Source organism: Sphaeramia orbicularis, chromosome 5, assembly GCF_902148855.1.
Source record: "Sphaeramia orbicularis chromosome 5, fSphaOr1.1, whole genome shotgun sequence".
NCBI lineage: Eukaryota > Metazoa > Chordata > Actinopteri > Kurtiformes > Apogonidae > Sphaeramia > Sphaeramia orbicularis.
This window is the reverse complement of record NC_043961.1, coordinates 14,815,703-14,839,079: the sequence shown is the minus strand read 5'-3', so window position 1 is coordinate 14,839,079 and position 23,377 is coordinate 14,815,703. Positions and strand designations below refer to the sequence as shown.

Below are 23,377 nucleotides of genomic sequence, written 5' to 3'. Positions count from 1 at the left end.
TTTCTTTTCTAACAGGGGTCTGGGATACAAAACAATGATGACTAATGTTATAATATAGTTTTATATTGTGATAAATATCATTGCATTAGTTAGTTTGGTTTAAATTGTTATCTTTGTTTCCAAAATGCCTTAATTTCTCTCAACATTGATTTTATTTTTTGTTTTTTGTTAATACATGTCATATCATAATTTAAATAATGTTATAATTTAATGTCAATAATGTCATAATTTAAATGTCTTAAACTGATGTTCAAAATGTTTTAAATTATTTTGAATTTTTAAAAAAATTAATTTAATTCAAATTATTTTTTAAATTGCTTAAATTGTTTCAAATTGATGTCATAATTTTAATGTTTTACCTCTAGATTTCACAATATTTTTCATGCTCTGACTGTAAATAACAATTTTCCACCACATCTAACCATCTACTTTCAATCACATCTCACTGAGAAAGAAATATCTACCATTAAACTTTAGGAAATACTGATATTTTTATCTCAAATCATCATGAACAGGACATCTTACAGCTGTAGACATGATGTGTCCTAATATTTTTGTCCGTATAGTTTCTAAACATCAACAAACAAAATAAATAGCATGACAAAACAAACAGAATAATCAGATTTCATTCATTTAACACGTCAGATGTTTCTATTTGTTTCTGCTGCTTGCTGTCATGGGGTCAAAGGTCACAATAAACAGTGAGTTTAACCTTTAAAGGAGTGATATGTTGGTTTTTTAAATGGAATTATGCATTTTAAAACATTTCCCTGTGGTCTACATAAACTGTTAATGCTATTCTTGGGTCTGAATTCTTCACTAATTCAACTCCACAGGTCCATCTTCAACCCTATTTCTGAGTAATGACACCAGAAAGGTGGTTTTGAGTGCTGGCCCTTTAAATGCAAATGAGCCACTTCAGGCCCCGCCCCCTCCAGGTTGTTGGCTGTGCTGCTCTGGGTTAGGGTTAGTTTTTGTTTTTTGTGTGTAATTCAAGATTTTTTTTGCTTCATTCAAGCAAAAAAAAAAAAAAAAAAAAAAATATATATATATATATATATGTATATATTTATATATATATATATATATATATATATATATATATATATATATATAGTAATACACTTGGTAAGATTTTGATTTTTTCCAGGGCACATAGCAATCACGCCCACTGAGTGTCATTGCACCAGATGTGGCCGGGATCATCAGACTGACAGTCTAAATGATAGGTTATAGAGCCTGACCGATTAATCGGCTGGCGGATTATAGTTTACCACTGAGTAATCAACATCGGCCAATATGTAACCGATTTATTAACTTTTTTGCTGTGGACATTCTGTCGCTCGCTGCTCCTCTTTGTGAGATAAAGATTTATGCAACTGTTAATCCACCTGTCCACAATTATCTAATATAAGATTACTATATCCTGTGTAGATCAATGTTCTTATTACCTCCGCCAAGGAGGTTATGTTTTTGCCAGGGTTTGTTTGTTTGTTTGTTTGTTTGTTTGTCTGTCTGTTTGTCTGTCCGTTAGTGTGCAACATAACTCAAAAAGTTATGGACAGATTTTGATGAAATTTTCAGGGTTTGTTGGAAATGGGATAAGGAAGAAATGATTAAATTTTGGTGGTGATCAGGGGTGGGGGGGGCCCATTTCCAACAAACCCTGAAAATTTCATCAAAATCTGTACATAACTTTTTGAGTTATGTTGCACACTAACGGACAGACAAACAGACAGACAGACAAACAAACAAACAAACCCTGGCAAAAACATAACCTCCTTGGCGTGGGGGGGCCCACGGGGGGGGGCCACTGATCAGCCTTGGCGGAGGTCTGCGCTCTCCGAGTGCTTTTCTAGTTTCATATATATATGTATATATATATATATATATATATATATATATATATATATATATATATATATATATATATATATATATATATATATATCGGTTATTGGCCAATATTGATGATCAGCTGATATAATGGATATCAGCTTTTTTTTTAGCCCCCAATATCGGTATTGGCCCAAAAAATCCCATGTTGGTCAGGCTCTAATAGGTTATGGACTGTTCCAGGGCGGACCATGCAAACCGAATGCACTCACAATTTGAAAGTTAACAGTCGACACATGACGTCACAGCAGCGACCAGGGAGGCACGCTGCAGCATACGTGCAGACATACAAAACAGACTTCAACAACACACTGAATGGCAAAAGTTAATGGTAACTGCTATATTTAAAATAATAATCGTGCTATAAAGTGACTTCATGACTGTAAAAATTGCAACAAAACTATTGCAGATCTGGCACGTGAATCCATACCCAGTCTGGCCCATTGTGCAACACAACACTGGAGCAGATCCGTTTCACCAAATCGGACCGAATTTTTCAGTCCATCTGGCCCATGTCCGGTCTAGTTATACAGGTTGACCCAAAAAAACAGAAATTTTTGAAGTGCGTATTGGCAGACATGAGCAAGTGGCAGCACTGCGAGACAGTGACCTTGAGCAAGTAAACACACCCCCATTTTAGTAACCACTGGCGGCTGTGCGAGAATTGTTCGGTAACCGTGTGATCTCAAGATTCGGTAACGTTCCCTGGCCCCCTAGATTGCCAGATTTGTCTGTTTGTGATTTTTTCTTGTGGGGCTATCTCAAGAGTAAAGTGTACACGACTCGACCAAGAACTGTGGATGAGTTAAAACAGAGAATTCAGGATGAAATTCACAGTATCCCAGCTGAGATGTTGCAGCGGTCAATGAGGAATCTCAACAGCAGATTTCAAGAATGCATTCGTACAGGAGGACGCCATCTACAGGCAGTAATTTTAAAAAAATGAAAATTCCATCATTGTTTCTTAAATGGCATATTTTAAGGTTTCAATTACTACGAATAAAATATTTTTCTTCCATCACTCTTGGTTTTATTGGATTGTTAAAAAGTTCCCATTTTTTTTGTGTCACCCTGTATTTTGCTATCTGGGTTGTATGCTGCTGACCTCTTGGCCCTTGTAAAAGAGATCTTGACCTCAATGGGACTCTATCTGGTGAATGAAAGGTCTGATAAAATTCTGCAGGTGTAAATACATTTTTTTTTTTTTTTTATTAACTGCTTTAACACATCACTTACTGAGCGTCATCCAGTAGATCTGCAGAGGTGGGATTCCTTTCGGTGGGTTACATTTCAGAGTGAAGGGTTGGCCTTCTTCAACCACGACCGGATCAAGAGTTTCTTTCGGAAACTTTGGAACATCTGAAAAAAAAAGACCAAAAAAATAAACAGAGCACATGAATAAATACCACATGCAGTTCTTGTACTTTCCACAAGATGGCAGTAATATCCTTCTTTAATTCTCCTCTGTGGTGCACATTGAGTTTCTTGGACCTCATGTGTCAGTCACTAAATTGAAATCAGAAGTTTTTTTTTTTTTTACTTCTTGGCTCCATGAAATAAAACAGACATCACTTTTACTATCGTGTGGGGTTTGTCACAGCTGTGGAGGCCCAGGCCAAATTTAGTCACAGTCCCCCCAAGGAGAAGGATTTTCTTTGAGAATTTATGTTCGGCTCTTGGAAACAAAATGAAAAATGTACCCAAGGAAATGATGGAGCGGCTGGAACACATTGGATGCTTTTTCTAATACACAGATATAGATGAGATGCTGTGAAGGTGCAGAGACTCAATGACTTTCTGCCGCGTCCGCTACAATGAACAGCTCACAATGGAGAGGTGCAGTCATTACAAAGAACTGCCCGGCCCTGAATCACTGTGAAAGCACTGTAACACAGCACCACACACACACACAAACACACACATGTACACACAGATGTTACTCACGGGGCACAATGAACTCAATCTCCTTGGATATGGCCGTCCCCAGTTTATTGGTGGCGTAACAGCGATAGGTTCCCTGGTACTCAGTGAGGTTCCCATTATTTGGAATCACAAAAGTCCCAGAATTCTCCTCTTTCATCAGACGGGGGTCTAAAAAGGGGTCGAATTCCTGCCCATTCTTTGTCCATCTGAATCTGCATAAACAAAGAAAGTATTGATATATCAAGTCCTTGAGCAGCTGCCCTGTGTTCATTCTAAACCGGGGGTGTCAAACATAAGGCCCGAGGGCTAAAACCGGCCCACCGAAGGGTCCAATCTGGTCCGAGGGATGAATGTGTGAAAAAAAAAACATACTGAAGATATTAATCATTTCAGTTTAGGTAAGTTCCCGCTGGTATTAATGAAATACTCAGATTCAGAAGATACTGAACCCAGGCAGGAAACGCTGTGGATGTTGAAAAGTCTGACATTTTTTCCTACATGAAGGCCTTAATTGTCCTTAAGTTGGATAATTAATCTTTAAATATGACACTCAGCAGTGTTAAAAAAAAAAGTCAGATGGACATGTGAGTCAGAGGTGAACGGATGTATTTGATGACCAATCACTGATGGACTTTGTTCATCTGTAATACACCCTGTTTCACCAGATATTTAAACTGTGTGGAAGACTCCTGTACAGGTCTGTTTTACCAAAGAGGAGGAGGACGAGGAGGAGGAGAAGACGGAGGAGGAGAAGAAGAAGAAGAAGGAGGAGGAGGAGGAGGAGAAGAAGAAAAAGAAGGAGGAGGGGAAAGAGAAGAAGAAGGAGGAGGAAGAGGAGAAGAAGGAGAAGAAGAAAAAGAAGGAGGAGGGGAAAGAGAAGAAGGAGGAGGAAGAGGAGGAAAAGGAGAAGGAGAAGAAGAAGAAGAAGAAGGAGGAGGAGAAGAGGAAGGAGAAAAAGAAGAAGGAGGAGGAGGTGGAGGAGGAGAAAGAGAAGAAGGACGAGGAGGAGGAGGAGGAGAAGGGGGAGAAGAAGAAGAAGGAGGAGGAGGAGGAGAAGAGGAAGGAGAAAAAGAAGAAGGACGAGGAGGAGGAGGAGGAGGAGAAGAAGAAGAAAAAGGAGAAAGAGAAGGAGGAGAAAAAGAAGGAAGAGGAAGAGGAGGAGGAGGAGGAGAAGAAAAAGAAGGAGAAGAAGAAAAAGGAGAAGAAAAAGAAGACGACAAAGGAGAAGAAGAAAAAGGAGGAGAAGAAGAAAAAGGAGACGAAGAAGACAAAGGAGAAGAAGGAGGAGGAGGAGAAGAAGAAAGAGGAGGAGGAGAAGAAGAAAGAGAAGGAGAAGAAAAAGGAGAAGAAGAAGAAGGAGGAGGAGAAGAAAAACAAGGAGAAGAAGACAAAGAAGGAGAAGAAGAAAAAGAAGGAGGAGAAAAAGAAAAAGGAGAAGAAGAAAAAGGAGAAGAAGGAAAAGAAGGAGAAGAAGGATTAGGAGGAGGAGAAGAAAAAGGAGAAGAAGAAGGAGGAGGAGAAGGAGAAAAAGAAAAAGGAGGACAAGAAAAAAAAGAAGGAGAAGAAAAAGGAGAAGAAGAAGAAGAAGAAGAAGGAGGAGGAGAAGGAGAAAAAGAAAAAGGAGGACAAGAAGAAAAAGAAGGAGAAGAAAAAGGAGAAGAAGAAGAAGAAGAAGAAGTAATAAATTGCAGTCCCACTGGTGGATCATTAGACATTTCCAGTTTATTTATATACCATCATGTCATTATTTGACTGGTGTGAGTCTGACCCAGTTGAGCTGACACTGGTCTGAACGTTAAACCTGAATTTACTTTAACAGCTCTGATCCAAACCTGACTGGGAACAAATCCATGAAACCAGTGAATGAACACATGTTGTGGTTGTTGTTATTGTTGGAGGTGCTGAGGCTCAGTACTCACTCTGGTTGTGGATTCCCTTTGGCTTCACACGTCACAGAGAAGCTCTCGTCGAAGGGGAAGGCGATGAGGGAGGTGGGCGACTGGGCGGTGATGGTGGGCAGCTGTTCGACTGGACCACAAACAGGACAGAAGTCAGACTCTGCACTGGAACCACACCAGTATCACACATCCAACACAGTAAACCACTACAGGTTCCCCACCTTTCTGACCTTTCTGACCTCTGGAACACACCTGTTTACCCAGCGTTCATGACGAGGCACAGACGAGGGAAACAGGCTGATGCAAGACTGTCTAATGTGTCTTATACGTTTAAATCCTGTTGTCATGTGACCATATATATCTGTCTGTTAATGAAGAACGCCTGTCATATAAATCACATTCGTTACAGCTATATTTGTCTTCATTTAGGTGTCTGTGTGTGTTCTTTTGTTTGCTCAGGCAACAAAAACACACTTTTTTGTTTGTTTGTTTTGATTATGTTTGTCATCATTATATGTATTTTTACATTTTTTATTTATAGTGAACGAGTGCTGTATCAGTGTTGGCTGTTTTATGTTTTGTTCTGTCACCTGCCACAGGGAATGCAGATGGAAAGTAGTTATTTTTACTAATTCTGACATATTTACGTGGGTGTATTTTTTAGACAACAGTGTTCATAAATATGCATGGTTCCTATTAAATAAACCAATAAAACCAGGCACAACAAACCCCGCCCCTCACACATATTGTACCTTATTTTGGCAACGATCCAGCTGATGTCATCATGTCTATGCATGTGCTGATGTCAGCATATCATTTGCCTCCATATACGTATGTGCCAAGTTTGAAGTAAATTGAACCAAAATTGATGTTTTTATAGACATGTGAAATTTTGCCGATTGTAAGAAAATGGGGGAAAAAAAGATTTTAAAAATTAATCAAAAATTTTAATTTATACCTACTTTTCCCACAATGTAATGACATCTATTCTGGGTCACTGGTAATATATAAACCAAATTTGGTAACAATTCAATGATTAGCTTTGCTGTTACAGGCATTTGAAATTTTGCTCATTATAAGTATATGGGGGAAAAAAGGTTTTAAAAAAATCATAATAATTTGAACTTTGACCTACTGTCCCCAAAATGTATTGACATATATTCTGAATCACTGGCAGTCTACAAACCAAATTTATAATGAATTCAACCAATAGTTTTGCTCCTACAGACATTTGAAATTTCACCCATTTAAGTAAATGGGGAAAAAAAAGAATTAAAAAATTCACAAAAAATTGAAACTTTGATATATTTTTCCCAAAATGTAATGAGATCTATTCTGGGTCACTGGCAATACCTACACCAAATTTAGTATGAATTCAAACAATAGTTTTGCTGCTACAGACATTTGAAATTTCACCCATAATAAGTAAATGGGAAAAAAGAAAAGAATTTAAAAATTCATAAAAAAATTCAAACTTGGACCTATTTTTCTCAAAATGTAACGGCATCTGTTCTGGATCACTGGTGATATATGCACCAAATTTGGTATGAATTCAACGATTAGCTTTGCTGCTAAAGGCATTTTAAATTTTGCTCATTATAAGTATATGGGGGAAAAAAGATTTTAAAAAATTCATAATAATTTGAACTTTGACCTACTGTCCCCAAAATGTAATGACATATATTCTGAATCACTGGCAATCTACAACCCAAATTTATAATGAATTCAACCAATAGTTTTGCTGCTACAGACATTTGAAATGTCACCCATTTTAAGTAAATGGGGAAAAAAAAGAATTCAAAAATTCAAAAAAAATTGAAACTTTGATATATATTTTTCCCAAAATGTAATGAGATCTATTCTGAGTCACTGGCAATACCTACACCAAATTTAGTATGAATTCAAACAATAGTTTTGCTGCTACAGACATTTGAAATTTCACCCATAATAAGTAAATGGGAAAAAAGAAAAGAATTTAAAAATTCATAAAAAATTCAAACTTGGACCTATTTTTCCCAAAATGTAATGACATCTATTCTGGGTCACTGGTAATATATAAACCAAATTTGGTATGAATTCAATGATTAGCTTTGCTGCTAAAGGCATTTTAAATTTTGCTCATTATAAGTATATAGGGGAAAAAAGATTTTAAAAAATTCACAAAAATTTGAACTTTGACCTACTGTCCCCAAAATGTAATGACATATATTCTGAATCACTGGCAATCTACAAACCAAATTTATAATGAATTCAACCAATAGTTTTGCTGCTACAGACATTTGAAATTTCACCCATTATAAGTTAATTGAGGGTAAAAAAGAATTAAAAAAACTCAGAAAAAATTGAAACTTTGATATATTTTTCCCAAAATGTAATGAGATCTATTCTGCATAACTGGCAATACCTACACCAAATTTGGTATGAATTCAAACAACAGTTTTGCTGCTACAGACATTTGAAATTTCACCCATAATAAGTAAATGGGAAAAAAGAAAAGAATTTAAAAATTCATAACAAGTTCAAACTTGGACCTATTTTTCCCAAAATGTAATGGCATCTATTCTGGGTCACTGGTGATATGTACACCAAATTTGGTTTGCAATTTTGGTTTTGCTGCTAGAGTGTTAACAAACAAACAAACAAACAAACAAACCGAACCAAAAACAATACCCCTTGCCTCTCCTTCTGGGGGCGGGGTAAAGATATAATGAGGGCAAATGTGTCAAAATAAGACAAGAACCACAGAACAACTACTCTAACGTACCACTAAACTGTACTAGAACATACACAAATATTCAGACAAATACTACAGAGACACTATAAATGTACACTCAAGTACTTTAACATTTACTGATTTTATATTTGACCTTTTACATTAACATCATGTGATTAATTCATGATCTGGAGAAATGATCAAGGACATCCTCAGTATTTATTCCTGAACTGTTCGGGTTGCAGTGTTCCCCTCCCTTCCCTGTGTTCCCTGCTCCTTGTCTGTTTGCCCTGTTTGTTGTCTGTCAGGTTCTCAGGGCAGGGCGGAGCTTCCTGTCACTCACTGTCACTCCTTCCATTGAACACCGTGGCTCATCCTGTCATTCATCTGTGCATATTCTGATCAGAAAACTAGTTCTGCACTCCTACCTCTGTGGATCTAACTGCATTAAATCACAATAAACTGTATTTTCATTATTTTTGTGATTCTGCATGAACAGGCACGATCAATGTATGGCAGGAGCCGGCCTGAAATATGGTGAATAAACTCATTTCAATCACACGCACCATGCTTTCATGCTCAGCTTATGCACATTTGACCTTTAACATTAACCCCTGGATATGTAAGTCATGTATTTAGGTCATGTGACCAATCAGAACACCAGTCGGTCATCAGATACCCTCAGGTTAACACTACCAGGTTAATTTGTTTATTGCAGATCATATCATCAGAGCAACATTGAACAAAGTCATTCCAGATTTTTCATCATGCAGGTATATTTTTTTTATTTTATATCATCATTGGGTCTCAATAAACTGTTTTCATTTTATACACACATACAGACATACGGACATTTATACATACATACATTTATACATAGACATACATACATACATACATATATACAGACATACATACATACATACATACATACATACATACATACAGACATGCATTTATACATACATACATTTATATATACAGACATACATTTATACATACATACATACATACATACATATATACATACAGACATACATTTACACATACATACATACATACATACATACATACATACATACATACATACAGACATACATTTACACATACATACATACATACATACATACATACAAACATACATACATACATACATACATACATATATACATACATACAGACATGCATTTATACATACATACATACATACATACATACAGACATGCATTCATACATACATACATTTATACATACATACATACATACATACATGCATACATATATACATACATACAGACATGCATTTATACATACATACATTTATACATACAGACATACATTTACACATACATACATACATACATACATACATACATACATATATACATACATACAGACATGCATTTATACATACATACATACATATATACATACATACAGACATGCATTTATACATACATACATTTATACATACAGACATACGTACATACATACTTTTATACATACATACATACATACATACATACATACACACATACATATATACAGACATACATTTATACAAATATACATACTTTTATTTATACATATATACATACATACATTTATACATACAGACATACATTTATACAAATATACATACTTTTATTTATACATACATACATTCATACATTTATACATACATACATACACACATACATTTATTTTATTTGGGCAGACTTGATCATTTCTTTCCTGCTACTTTTATCACACTTGAATGGAGTAACTGTAACATAGAATTTCCCATAGGATTAATAAAGTACTCTTATTCTGTTTGACTTGTGAAGACCTGTATAATAGTTTTATTTTGTAAGTATCTTTAATTTGTCGAGTCAATATTTTAAAATGTAGCTATCACTTTACAATAAGGACACATTTAACATTAGATAACACAGAAATAAGTATTAATTAACAGTTGATTGATCGCATAATCCTTTACTAATGGTGGTTATCGTGAGTAACATTTAGTATTTAATACATTATTTAATAGTTTACTGGTGCCATTAATGCCAGTTGACACACATTGGTTAAGTGGCTGCAAACTGGTCTGTTTGTTTTTTGTAAAATCAAAGATGGTGTAGACAGATTTTTTTTTTTCCTAAATATTTTTGCAGCATAGATAGATAGATAGATAGATAGATAGATAGATAGATAGATAGATAGATAGATAGATAGATAGATAGATAGATAGAGTCTTTACCCTGGAATTTCTAGTAATTGATAAAAATAAAAACAAAATTCTAATAAAAAAATGTTTTTTAATGATTCAATATATATTTCATTATAATTAAAACACTACACACTTTTCCTAATAAAAATCAAGTTCAAATAAAATGCAGGATATAACGTCTAAGAGGGTATATCATGATTGACCTGATCATGTGACCGTGTATGTTACTACTCTTCAACCTGCCCGGACAGTGTCGCAGTCAGAAAACCAAACCGAACAGAGAATGGAAAGATTTTTTGGCCCACCTGTCCCTGTTCAGACATCTATGAGAAACTGAGAAGCAGAAACCAAAAAGGTGCATTATATACATTATATAGCCTAAATGTCATCTAAAATTAACATTTATTTGCAACATAGTATAGCAAACTATTACATGATAAAAAACAAATTAATTTTAGCAAAAAAAAAAAAAAAAAGTCTGTTTTGAATGTCTGGGGTCGCAGAAATTTGTGACGTTAAAACGGGGTCATGAGTCAAAAAAGGTTGGGAACCACTGCTTTACTGCCTTTATCTGGAGATGAAACAATCACTTTGCAATAATATATTATTCAATACTGTAATAAAAGGTTTGTCTGGTGATAGCAAAGAAAAGCACAAGCTGCTAAATGAAGGTGACAACATGCTTTTGTATGTTTTCTTGCATTTTTATGCCAGTTTTATTTTGTGTGTCTGATGTTTCTAAATGACTGGTCTGTACATTTTCCTTCAGAACCAAACAGGTCGACTCACTACAATCAGAACAAACGCTGCAGCTGTAGAAGTCACCTCTGCTCACATCACACAGCCTTTACCTGGTCAGGCCTTCACCTCAAGGTGGGGAACACATACTTCAGATCAGGGGTCACCATCCCTAATGCTCCAGAGCTGCTATCCTGCATGTTGTAGATGCATCTCTCGTTCTGCATGCCTGACGGTCGTTATCAGACTTCTGCAGAGCTTGATGACAGGCTTATCATCTGAATCAAGTGTGTTGGAAGAGGGACGCATCTATAACATGCAGGATAGTAGATCTCCAGGACCAGGGTTGGTGACCCCTGCTTCAGAGATATAGTTTCAATGCCAAAATATTCTTCTCTATGTTAAGATTTCACTGTAATTTGCTTAACCCTTATGTCCTCCTCAAATGTATGACCCTTGTGGAAAACATGTACACGCACAAAAAAAAAAAAAACTGCTATAAAAATCATCATATATCAGTGTTTTTTTGCCTTTTCTTTTTTTTTTTAAAGTAATCTCTTAAACAACCTCAGCTCTGCTCAAAATGACCAAACATTCAACAATTTCCAGGATTTTAAGTCTTTAAATGCCTTTTTTTTAAAAAAAAAAAAAAATTCTGAGTGATTTATTACAAAAAAAACCCACAAAAGATTCTGTTTTCCATATATTAAATAGTAGGAGGATGGAACATTTGGTTTTGATTAGAGCCTTGGATATGTCAAAGATTAGCAAAAAAAAAAAAAAAAAAGATTTCATTGCATTAGTTTTTTTTCTGTAGTGTCAGATACTCCCACATGGCCAAAAATGCCCCATTGACTACCATTATAACCGCATTTTTTAATCTTACTGCCATTACACAATATATAATCATATATTCATTTATAAGAAAACTAGTGATATTTAATATTTCTAGCTCAACACCCAATTGTGAAGGCGCTGTGTCCGTCATCATTTTTGTCGTTTTCTTTGTTAGCAGTTTTTTCAAACATCTTCTCTGACGAAACTACTGGTCAGTTTCATTTTAAATCTTATATGTAGTTTCCTTGAGACAAAGTCTACAAAGTCGGTATACAGTTTTTAGACATTTTGAATTGGGAATTTTTAAATATTCAAAATTTGGCTTTACTTATAATGGTCCATATTTTAATGAGGCTAAAGACGTTCATTTTGTCTTCTGTTTATGTAAATATACTATATTATGTAAATTTACTGATAAATGACGTCAGCAGCACGTCGGATGACGCTTCTGAGGAAGACTGGAGTCACAGTCGAAACTGCCAAGCAGGAAACATCTAAAAAAACTATTCCTTGTCTGAACAAAAGAAAAAAGTATATTTATTTCCATATTTTAATGGTTTATAACATGTAAATGGTTAGAGATATCAATATAGTTCCTATTGAGCACTGATAGAAGTCATATATGGACTTTCATTTGGGTCTGTGACCTTTGACCTTGAAGGGTCAAACTCATGGAGGTCCTATATGGAGTTCCATTTCACTAGCTGAGTTATCCTCCAGTGAAAGTAGAACCCATAGAATCTTTATTTTCGGCCTGATCACAATCAAGGGTACCAGAAAGGGTGCGCATATAGATAAAAAAAAATAATAATAATGCTCTGTCAAAAAATCAGACAGGCCATTTTATTTGTCTGATATTTCTCTTTTAAAGTCCAAAATATTTTTGTATTATGGTGTCTACTAAAAATTGTCAAATCAGAAATTATTCTGTGTACGGACACTACAGTCTAATAGCCTCCATATTTAATGCCTACAAAGATAAATATAAACGTTTCAGCACTCAAGATAATCATGCATTGTTTATTGCATAGATGTTGTGTCCAAAGCATGCGGGCTGAAAAATTCCATATGTTGACAGAAACAATAAAATTAGACCCACATATTTTAAATATGGTGTTTGGACACTTGGTGTACGGACTCTAGAAGATTGGAATGGAAATCTGGCTTACCACATGGTCGCATCTGTGTTAGATCTGTAACTAAGGGTGTATTCACACCTACCACGTTTGGTCCGGACCAGAGTTCGTTTCCGCAGAAAGTCTTTTTCTGAAAGTTTTTTTAGGTGTGAATACAAACATGCAAACTCTGATTCGAACCAAATAAGCGGACCGAGACCACCTAGAAGAGGTGGTCTCGCTTACAAACAGACTCTGGGCTGGTTCGCTTCTGCTGTGAATAGAACCGACCTTGAACCAAACCAAACCAAGGAATCTTGAGCCTTTTTGCGCTTGACGAGCCACCGTAGCCGCTGGAAGTAGCCGAGGTTTACAGGTGGTCAGAGCTAACAGAAGCAGCTATGAGCTGTGGACAGACGTGGAGCAACGAGGAAATTGAATGTGTCATTGACATTTGGTCAGATGCTCGTATTATGAAACTGGCTCCGACTGAGCTTTTCTTGAGTGTTAACATTATTTTCGGAAATTTGTGTCTGTAAAAAAACCATTTATATTCCGAAAATGATAACTGTATGTAGGAACACCACATCTACAGGGTGGGGAAGCAAAATTTACAATGAACATTTACTTGTTTTTTCTCAGCAGGCACTACGTCAATTGTTTTGAAACCAAACATATATTGATGTCATAATCATACCTAACACTATTATCCATACCTTTTCAGAAACTTTTGCCCATATGAGTAATCAGGAAAGCAAACATCAAAGAGTGTGTGATTTGCTGAATGCACTCGTCACACCAAAGGAGATTTCAAAAATAGTCGGAGTGTCCATAAAGACTGTTTATTATGGAAAGAAGAGAATGACTATGAGCAAAACTATTACGAGAAAGTCTGGAAGATACTATTAAAGAAGAATGGGAGAAGTTGTCACCCCAATATTTGAGGAACACTTGCGCAAGTTTCAGGAAGCGTGTGAAGGCAGTTATTGAGAAAGAAGGAGGACACATAGAATAAAAACATTTTCTATTATGTCAATTTTCTTGTGGCAAATAAATTCTCATGACTTTCAATAAAGTAATTGGTCATACACTGTCCTTCAATCCCTGCCTCAAAATATTGTAAATTTTGCTTCCCCACCCTGTATTTTCATCAACACCAGTTGTCTCTGATTGACCCTGCCCCCGACTTTTCTGTCCAATGCTAGCGCAGTTCATCACATGCGTGCTTCTGTTCACACATTTTGGTCCACTAGCAAAAAGTGCAATGTGAATGCGATCCGACCCAAATGAAAAAAAATAAAGTCCGCATTTGATCCGAATCAAATAGGCGGACCAAAGGACTTTTCAGGTGTGAATACACCCTACGTCTTCCTGGTACAGGAGTAAATAAACATTTGTGAACAAGTTATAACAATATATCTATAAGGCATATACGCCATATTATTGATAGAAGTATATTGGTGTACGGACACTACATGAATTTTGGTGAACAACGCACCATTGAAAACATGCGGTTCGACGTAAACATCCGTTTGCCACATTGTTACCAAATTTTCTGCAGCCAGGGAGCAGACCAAAATCTGTCTAGTTGTGCATATGTAGTTGAGGAGGACCTAAGTGTTAAAACATTTCAATCCTTTCTGATTTTGTTTAGTTTCAGATTTCATGTTTCATTTTGGCATAAAACTCCTTATTATGACCTGATGATGACAATGACAGTGGAGGTAAAACATCCGACACAATGCGTGATAGAAAATGAGAATGCAGAAGCTGGAGTTGCAGTATTATGGAGTCGTGACTGATGACACATGAGATTCAGATCCAGTACATATGGTGAGTAAAGCTCCTACTGCGGTCGACAGATTAGCATGAACGACGCTAATACCAGGCTACAGTACGACAGAGTGAACTTACTGTTTACATGACCTAAAACTATGAAATCCACGGCAGCGGGGGGGGGGGGGGAGAATAAACAAAACAGAAACAGTCAGCACTTGGGGAATAATCCCCTCATGTCACAAGAATCCTTTCTACAAACCCATCTAAACACACACCAGTAAATGCACAAAAAGGAAACAAATGGCTGAATTAACACAGATCTTCACACATCAATGGGACTAAAATGCTTCAGAAAACCTGTTTGATGTGTTCTTTATCAAGCCCTTAAGAGATATTTGTGAATAATTTAGAGGGAGAGGTTTGATATGTGTTTCTAAGGAAACTGGGATAGACGCAGATCAGACACAAAAGAAACAAGGAGCCTGATTCCGACAAGATAATAGCTGTAAATATATTCCATTCACACAACGCTCTCTGGCTGGAACAGTTCTCCGTGGCCACATTTATTCACCTATAAATTATTCAGTACTTTTTTATTTGTGATAAAAGCTCTAAATTAAAACAAGGACATTTTTTTTTTCTGCAGATGAGCATTTATACATTTCACCTCTCCTTGTTTATATGTTGTAGTGTCCATTAAGTCAACACCCAAACATTTCATCCTTCATTTGCAGCTGTCGTTTTTCCCAAATGATGCCATTATCATCGCAGGTAAATTGGGTTTTATTCCTCTGGGTTCTGTAATGTCTTCCTCTGAGATTTCAACCTCATTCCAAAACTAATGAAAGTGAATGGAGCTCCATTTGTAGCCGTCACAACATAAAAATACTAAAAAATAATAACACTTTTCAACTCTCCTGTTCCTTTTAGACTGAAGAACGTAGTCATTTATATGCCAGTTGTAATTAATACATGTGATAATTATCTCCATTCATCTTTATAAAACAGCTGGATAATGACTCGGTCTCGTCGTGACCCGTCTGTGATGACGAAGTTAAAGGTTCAATATGAAAGATTTGCACGTGATTACATGCATCTGGTTATGTGGATTTGGTGTTAGAGTCTGTTTTGTGCTTAATTTTTGAGTTAATGAATATCTTGGTCGTCGACATGCATGATAATAACCTGTACAATAACCTTTGTACAAAATACAGTCGAGGAAAAAATTATTACACCATCAAAAGTCACCAAAAATAATGGTTATGCAATCCAGTACTAACTCCCGTGTGTATCATGTGACTAAAATAGACAGAAAAGAAAACACGGAATGCCTAAAAGCACTGTTTTTGTCAGTACAATGCCATAGATATTGATGTGAGAACTGAAGTGATTTTGGTTATTATCAAGAAAACATGGAAAATGGATAGATAACAGCTCTGAAATTAAACTACTATGAACTATTTTTGTTGTTATTATTATATTTGTCCAAACAAATGTACCTTTAATTGTATCAGGCATTAAAATGAACAAGAAATTGAAGAAAACAACTGTAGTCTAATATTTTTTTTCCACACCTGTATACCAGAAATTTAAATATTTACTGAAACCAGGTGTACTAAAAAAAAAATTACGTTCCTTGGCCAGCAAAGGCCATCAGTGATTGGTCGCCAAGTACATTCATCATTTTAGGATTTATTATGCTAATAAAACATCGCTATTAATTAATAAATGCGAAATAAAAGCACCTGTCACATCTGAATCTTACAGGGTTAACTTACTTCAAAGTTTTGTACCGCCCCATCGTAGCATAAGTCAGTATTCACCCTCCAATGGGATTATTCTTCTTTAGATCATACTGGTCTGTATGTGGAACCTGAACTAAAACCAGTTCGACATCATTAGTCGCTTTTCCATTGACCCTCAAATTGCACAAACATAACTTGCGCATAAAAATTTACTTAATGGAAAAACGATAATTTCGCCAAAAGTCTCATTTTTTAATTAAAAGTTTTTGAGCCGGCAAGAGGTGTTTTTTTTGGGGTGTAGCGCAAATGGTATACCACGATAAACTGCAATGGAAAGACCTTTTTTCGCAACTAGAGTCAGGTGAATTAAAAAAACGGATGTTGACTTACATTACAACAAGTGAAGAAGAAGAAACATGTTGCGGTATGTGTGGACACGCCAGGAAACCCAATCATTTTTGTAATTTAGTACGAGATAGAGGGGTAATATATAATAATAATGAATATATCTGTAAATTAACACCATATTTACGTTCGTCACCATGTTTATGGAATGACTTCTCACGATAATAAATAAACAAATCATGGCATTTGTGATTTCATGGAAAAACCGACATTACGCACTTCTGTTTTTTCGACATTTAGTAAATATTGGTAAAGTTTTGCGCAGATGTCCAATGGAAAAGCAACTATTGATAGTCCATTGTTTCAGTTTCCTTTGTGATGGTGTGATAATGTTGATGCATCGTAGTATAAGTCAGTATTCACCCTCCAATGGGATTATTCTTCTTTAGATCATACTGGTCTGTATGTGGAACCTGAACTAAAACCAGTTCGACATCATTAGTCGCTTTTCCATTGACCCTCAAATTGCACAAACATAACTTGCGCATAAAAATTTACTTAATGGAAAAATGACAATTTCACCATAAGTCTAATTTTTCAATTAAAAGTTTTTGCACTGGCAAGAGGTGTTTTTTTTGGGGTGTAGCGCAAATGGTATACCACGATAAACTGCAATGGAAAGACCTTTTTTCGCAACTAGAGTCAGGTGAATTAAAAAAAACGGATGTTGACTTACATTACAACAAGTGAAGAAGAAGAAACATGTTGCGGTATGTGTGGACACGCCAGGAAACCCAATCATTTTTGTAATTTAGTACGAGATAGAGGGGTAATATATAATAATAATGAATATATCTGTAAATTAACACCATATTTACGTTCGTCACCATGTTTATGGAATGACTTCTCACGATAATAAATAAACAAATCATGGCATTTGTGATTTCATGGAAAAACCGACATTACGCACTTCTGTTTTTTCGACATTTAGTAAATATTGGTAAAGTTTTGCGCAGATGTCCAATGGAAAAGCAACTATTGATAGTCCATTGTTTCAGTTTCCTTTGTGATAGTGTGATAATGTTGATGCATCGTAGTATAAGTCAGTATTCACCCTCCAATGGGATTATTCTTCTTTAGATCATACTGGTCTGTATGTGGAACCTGAACTAAAACCAGTTCGACATCATTAGTCGCTTTTCCATTGACCCTCAAATTGCACAAACATAACTTGCGCATAAAAATTTACTTAATGGAAAAACGACAATTTCACCATAAGTCTAATTTTTCAATTAAAAGTTTTTGCACTGGCAAGAGGTGTTTTTTTTGGGGTGTAGCGCAAATGGTATACCACGATAAACTGCAATGGAAAGACCTTTTTTCGTAACTAGAGTCAGGTGAATTAAAAAAACGGATGTTGATGTACGTTACAACAAGCGAAGAAGAAGAAACATGTCGCGGTATGTGTGGACACACCAGGAAACCCAATCATTTTTTAATTTAGTACGAGATAGAGGGGTAATATATAATAATAATGAATATATCTGTAAATTAACACCATATTTACGTTCGTCACCATGTTTATGGAATGACTTCTCACGATAATAAATAAACAAATCATCGCATTTGTGATTTCATGGAAAAACTGATATTATGCACTTCTGTTTTTTCTGTAAATATTGGTAAAGTTTTGCGCAGATGTCCAATTGATAACTATTGATAGTCTGTTGTTTCAGTTTTTGTGATGGTGTGATAATGTTGATGCATCGTAGTATAAGTCAGTACTCACCCTCCAGTGGGATGTCAAAGGCTGAAGTCGTAGAAAAGGCACAAATGCAGGTGACCAAGCCTAAAGCGGCGGCGAATATTCTCCTCAGCTGCAACCTCATGATGCTTTTTTTTTTTTGTTTTTGCTTTTTTTTGTTGTTGTTGTTGTTTTCCCAATCTCAAGATTTCCTCAAGAAAGCGTTGATCTCCGGTGCGTCCTCAGTTCATTTCTCCGGCGCAGCGCTGAACATGTACCTGTAAAAACACGGCACAGACGGAGAAGGCCCCATGAATCCACCCACGCACTGGCAGACACTTAAGGCAAACCCAAAACACGACAAATCCCCCCGTGACTCGGAGCCTGGCTGCTCTGTGCTCAGCCAGCCAGAACCGGGCACAGTTTTATTTGCATCGACAGGGTTCATATTCAGCCACGACAAAGGAATATTCACATTAAAGCGCTCCTGTCATCCCCCTTTCCCACGGGATTCAGGTTGTTTTGTAGTGTGATGTCTGCAGATGTGTGCTTGCGGAAAGTGTGTTTTGCATGCGACAATGGAAATAAATAAATATACTAATGAAAGGTGGGGGCTGAGGATTTACTAATGCATGGCAGATGTTCAACATTACTGAGAGGAGGAGAAGGCATTTATTCCAAATTCAAGCCAAGACTTAAATCATTGTCAAAATTAACATCAAAGTTGAGATACTATTGAGCCGATGTAATCACAGATGGGTGCCTGCATGTTCCTGATAACAATAACACCCAGATTAACAATGAAAAGCTAAACATTTATCTATTACTGCAGCAAATATTACTGCCCCGAGGGGTGCAAAGCATAAACAGCATACATAGTTAACAGTCAGATGGAGTATGCCGTCTGCACACGCTCAGACACGGACAGACTGCAGAGTACAGAGCGCTGGATCATTTTCCGGCTAACAGACCAGAGGCTGAGCCATAATGAGCGCATGATGGGTCCGGAGTGCAGGATGAGGATGAGGAAGGAGGAGGAAGATGGGAAAGAGCGTGGAAAGACCGGAATGTTTCTGTCTGTTGCGTTCCTCCTCTGTAAAACCATTTGCTGTATCAGGTCATTAGTTCCTCGTGTTGGGCTGCGACCCGGTTCAGGAGGTCGCTCTGGGGTAATTAGCTCAACAGCTTCAGAACAAAAAGTGAAATAATGGCAAAACTATCGAGATGTGTGGAATCATGAGGCTAATGGTCCGAGAAAACAACAGCAAATGCACAGAGAACAGAGTCCGGTTTAGTGTTGTGTTGATTGGGCCTCCAATTACTGTCGGAGACGGCATGTGGTTTTCTGCTAAGTGCTTCATTTCGGTAATAATTACGACACAGGATGTAGCACTGTACAGTAACTAGTGCATGGTCATCCAGCTGTACGATGTCCGTGTAAAAGCTCTAGGCTCGGCTCTTTCCTCATCTTCTCGCAGCCGTAACGAATTCGATGGGAAACGCCGGGGTCAAACCCGTGTTTAAGACATGTAATTAAATAACAAGAGGAGTCGATTTCATTCGGGCCTGCTTTCAGATGAGCGCGCTGCCTGAACTTTTCAACCGTGGCGTCATGTTAACCCTTTAACCTCTGACGTGTCTGTGGTGAGCGTTCTGAATGTAGGATTTATTTGAAATATTCATAAAAATTCAACTGTTTGCTCAATAAGACAGATTTCAAAATGCACTGAAAGAACAGGCATTGCTCTTTCTATGGATGTCTGAGCATGCTCAGTGCACCCCCCACCACCTGTGGAATGGGGGGTAAAACACAGATCAGTGAGTGGAACTGACTCAATTGACTCAATATAAAAACAGACAGTTTGGGCTTTCTTTTTTTTTTTTTTTTTTTTTTACACCGTTTTCCCTCAAGATTTTTTTTTTTTTTTAACTTTATTTATAGAGTTTTTCAACATTTATAGAACTTTTCAACCGTGGCATCATGTTAACCCTTTAACCTCTGATGTGTCTGTGGTGAGCGTTGTGAACGTAGGATTTATTTGAAATATTCATAAAAATTCAACCGTTTGCTCAATAAGACAGATTTCAAAATGCACTGAAAGAACAGGCATTGCTCTTTCTATGGATGTCTGAGCATGCTCAGTGCATCCCCCACCACCTGTGGAATGGGGGGTAAAACACAGATCAGTGAGTGGAACTGACTCAATTGACTCAATATAAAAACAGACGGTTTGGGCTTTTTTTTTTTTTTTTACACCGTTTTCCTTTAAGATTTTTTTTTTTTAACTTTATTTATAGAACTTTTCAACCGTGGCGTCATGTTAACCCTTTAACCCCTGACGTGTCTGTGGTGAGCGTTCTGAATGTAGGATTTATTTGAAATATTCATAAAAATTCAACCGTTTGCTCAATAAGACAGATTTCAAAATGCACTGAAAGAACAGGCATTGCTCTTTCTATGGATGTCTGAGCATGCTCAGTGCATCCCCCACCACCTGTGGAATGGGGGGTAAAACACAGATCAGTGAGTGGAACTGACTCAATTGACTCAATATAAAAACAGACAGTTTGGGCTTTCTTTTTTTTTTTTTTTTTTTTTACACCGTTTTCCCTCAAGATTTTTTTTTTTTTTAACTTTATTTATAGAGTTTTTCAACATTTATAGAACTTTTCAACCGTGGCATCATGTTAACCCTTTAACCTCTGACGTGTCTGTGGTGAGCGTTGTGAACGTAGGATTTATTTGAAATATTCATAAAAATTCAATCGTTTGCTCAATAAGACACATTTCAAAATGCACTGAGAGAATAGGCCTTGTTCTTTCCATAGACGTCTGATTATGCTCAGTGCCCCCCCGACCACCTGTGGAATGGGGGGGGCTCAGAGCAGTGAGACTGACTCACTATAAAAATAGACGGTTTGGGCTTTTTTTTTTTTTAACACCATTTTCCTACAAGTTTTTTTTTTTTTTTTCTTATCTTTATTTGTAGAACTTTTCAACATTTAAGATATATACCATTTTGTTTATTATATACAGTATAAATCATATATTTCTTTGTGTATTTGGACCCTAATAGTTCAAAAAGTTTGAATTTGAACCCTTCAGGTGCTGCAAAGCTATCTTTATATTCATTTTGGCAAAAATCGAGTGGATTTCTACAACCTGTTTTAATTCCTGCTTACTTTGTTACGTCTATAACTAGTTACGTCATGACATTTGCGCATAGAAGGTTAATACTTCAGACGAACATTTCTCCGAGTACGACATAATTGTTTATCAGCAGCAGCGGTTGTAGTCCATACTGAAAATATGTCCAAACTTTGAGCCGATTACCTAAAATGTTCAGTTGTTGGTTGAACGGGACAGAGCAGCACAGTCAACAACCTGGAGGGGGCGGGGCCTGAAGTGGCTCATGTGCATTTAAAGGGCCAGCGCTCAAAACCACCTTTCTGGTGTCATTACTCAGAAATAGTTTTGAAGATGGACCTGTGGAGTTGAATTAATGAAGAATTCAGACCCAAGCAGAGCATTTACAGTTTATGTAGACCACAGGGAAATGTTTGAAAATGTTTAATTCTATTTTAAAACAAGCAAAATATCACTCTTTTAAAGACAGCATTGAAAGTCATCGGTGTTCCAGCCCCTCTAACTGCCCCCCAAGACCTGTTTGAACAAATGACCCTCAGACAGGCAGACATTATTTTATCAGATACCTTTCATGCACTGCACCCCAAATACATTGTACTTAACTCAGGAAGAAGGTACAGGGTTCCACTATGTAAACACAGCAGGTACAAACACTCATTCATCCCTTTGTCAGTGAAGCTCATTAATGAGCAGATTTACCAGGATAAACAGAAAGACAGGAAGTCAGTAAGGTCATCCAGATAACCATGTGTGTAACAGTGTAAGGGGGGTGTTCTGTTCTGTATTATTCTTAAACATAATGCTGAATTTGCACACTTATGTTCTTATCCAATGTGATAATGCATTCCACTTTTATTTCACTTATTTATTTTTTATTCTGGATGTTTGTTATTTTTATTGTTGTATGAGTGGTATGTGTTGTCTGTGCAGCAGACCCCTCTGTCCAAGACCACCTTCTCCCAAGAAAGACTAATAAAGACACCTTGACCTTGACAAAAACTACTGGGCCCAAATTCAAATCCTTGTTGTTGTTCAGTTTGTTCCAGTGCACAGTTTATGTTCAGCATGCTAAATCTTTTATCGATGTACATTCTGAGTGCCTTATTTAGTCAAAACTAGGGATGTCCCGATTCAGTCTAAAGATGGGTATCGGCTGCCGATCTGGCATTTTTTGGAAGATTGGATCAGAATTAGTCACGAGATTTGGCTAATCTGGGCCTGGTTCTAGGGGGTAAACAAAAATACTTTCCCCTCAAATTAAAGTTTCCGAAGAAAAATCCAAGGCAC

The 23,377-nt window shown here is 36.6% G+C and overlaps 1 protein-coding gene across 1 annotated transcript in view; it reads right to left on the bottom strand.

Moving 5' to 3' along the window:
* The window catches only part of chl1b (cell adhesion molecule L1-like b), a 141,405-nt gene that overhangs the window by 101,579 nt on the left and 16,449 nt on the right, over positions 1-23,377 (bottom strand). Inside the window, 4 exon segments of the mRNA XM_030134871.1 lie at positions 3,133-3,255; positions 3,841-4,031; positions 5,739-5,847; positions 18,988-19,220. Coding sequence (XP_029990731.1) covers positions 3,133-3,255; positions 3,841-4,031; positions 5,739-5,847; positions 18,988-19,087 — 523 coding nt within the window. The 5' untranslated portion in view covers positions 19,088-19,220.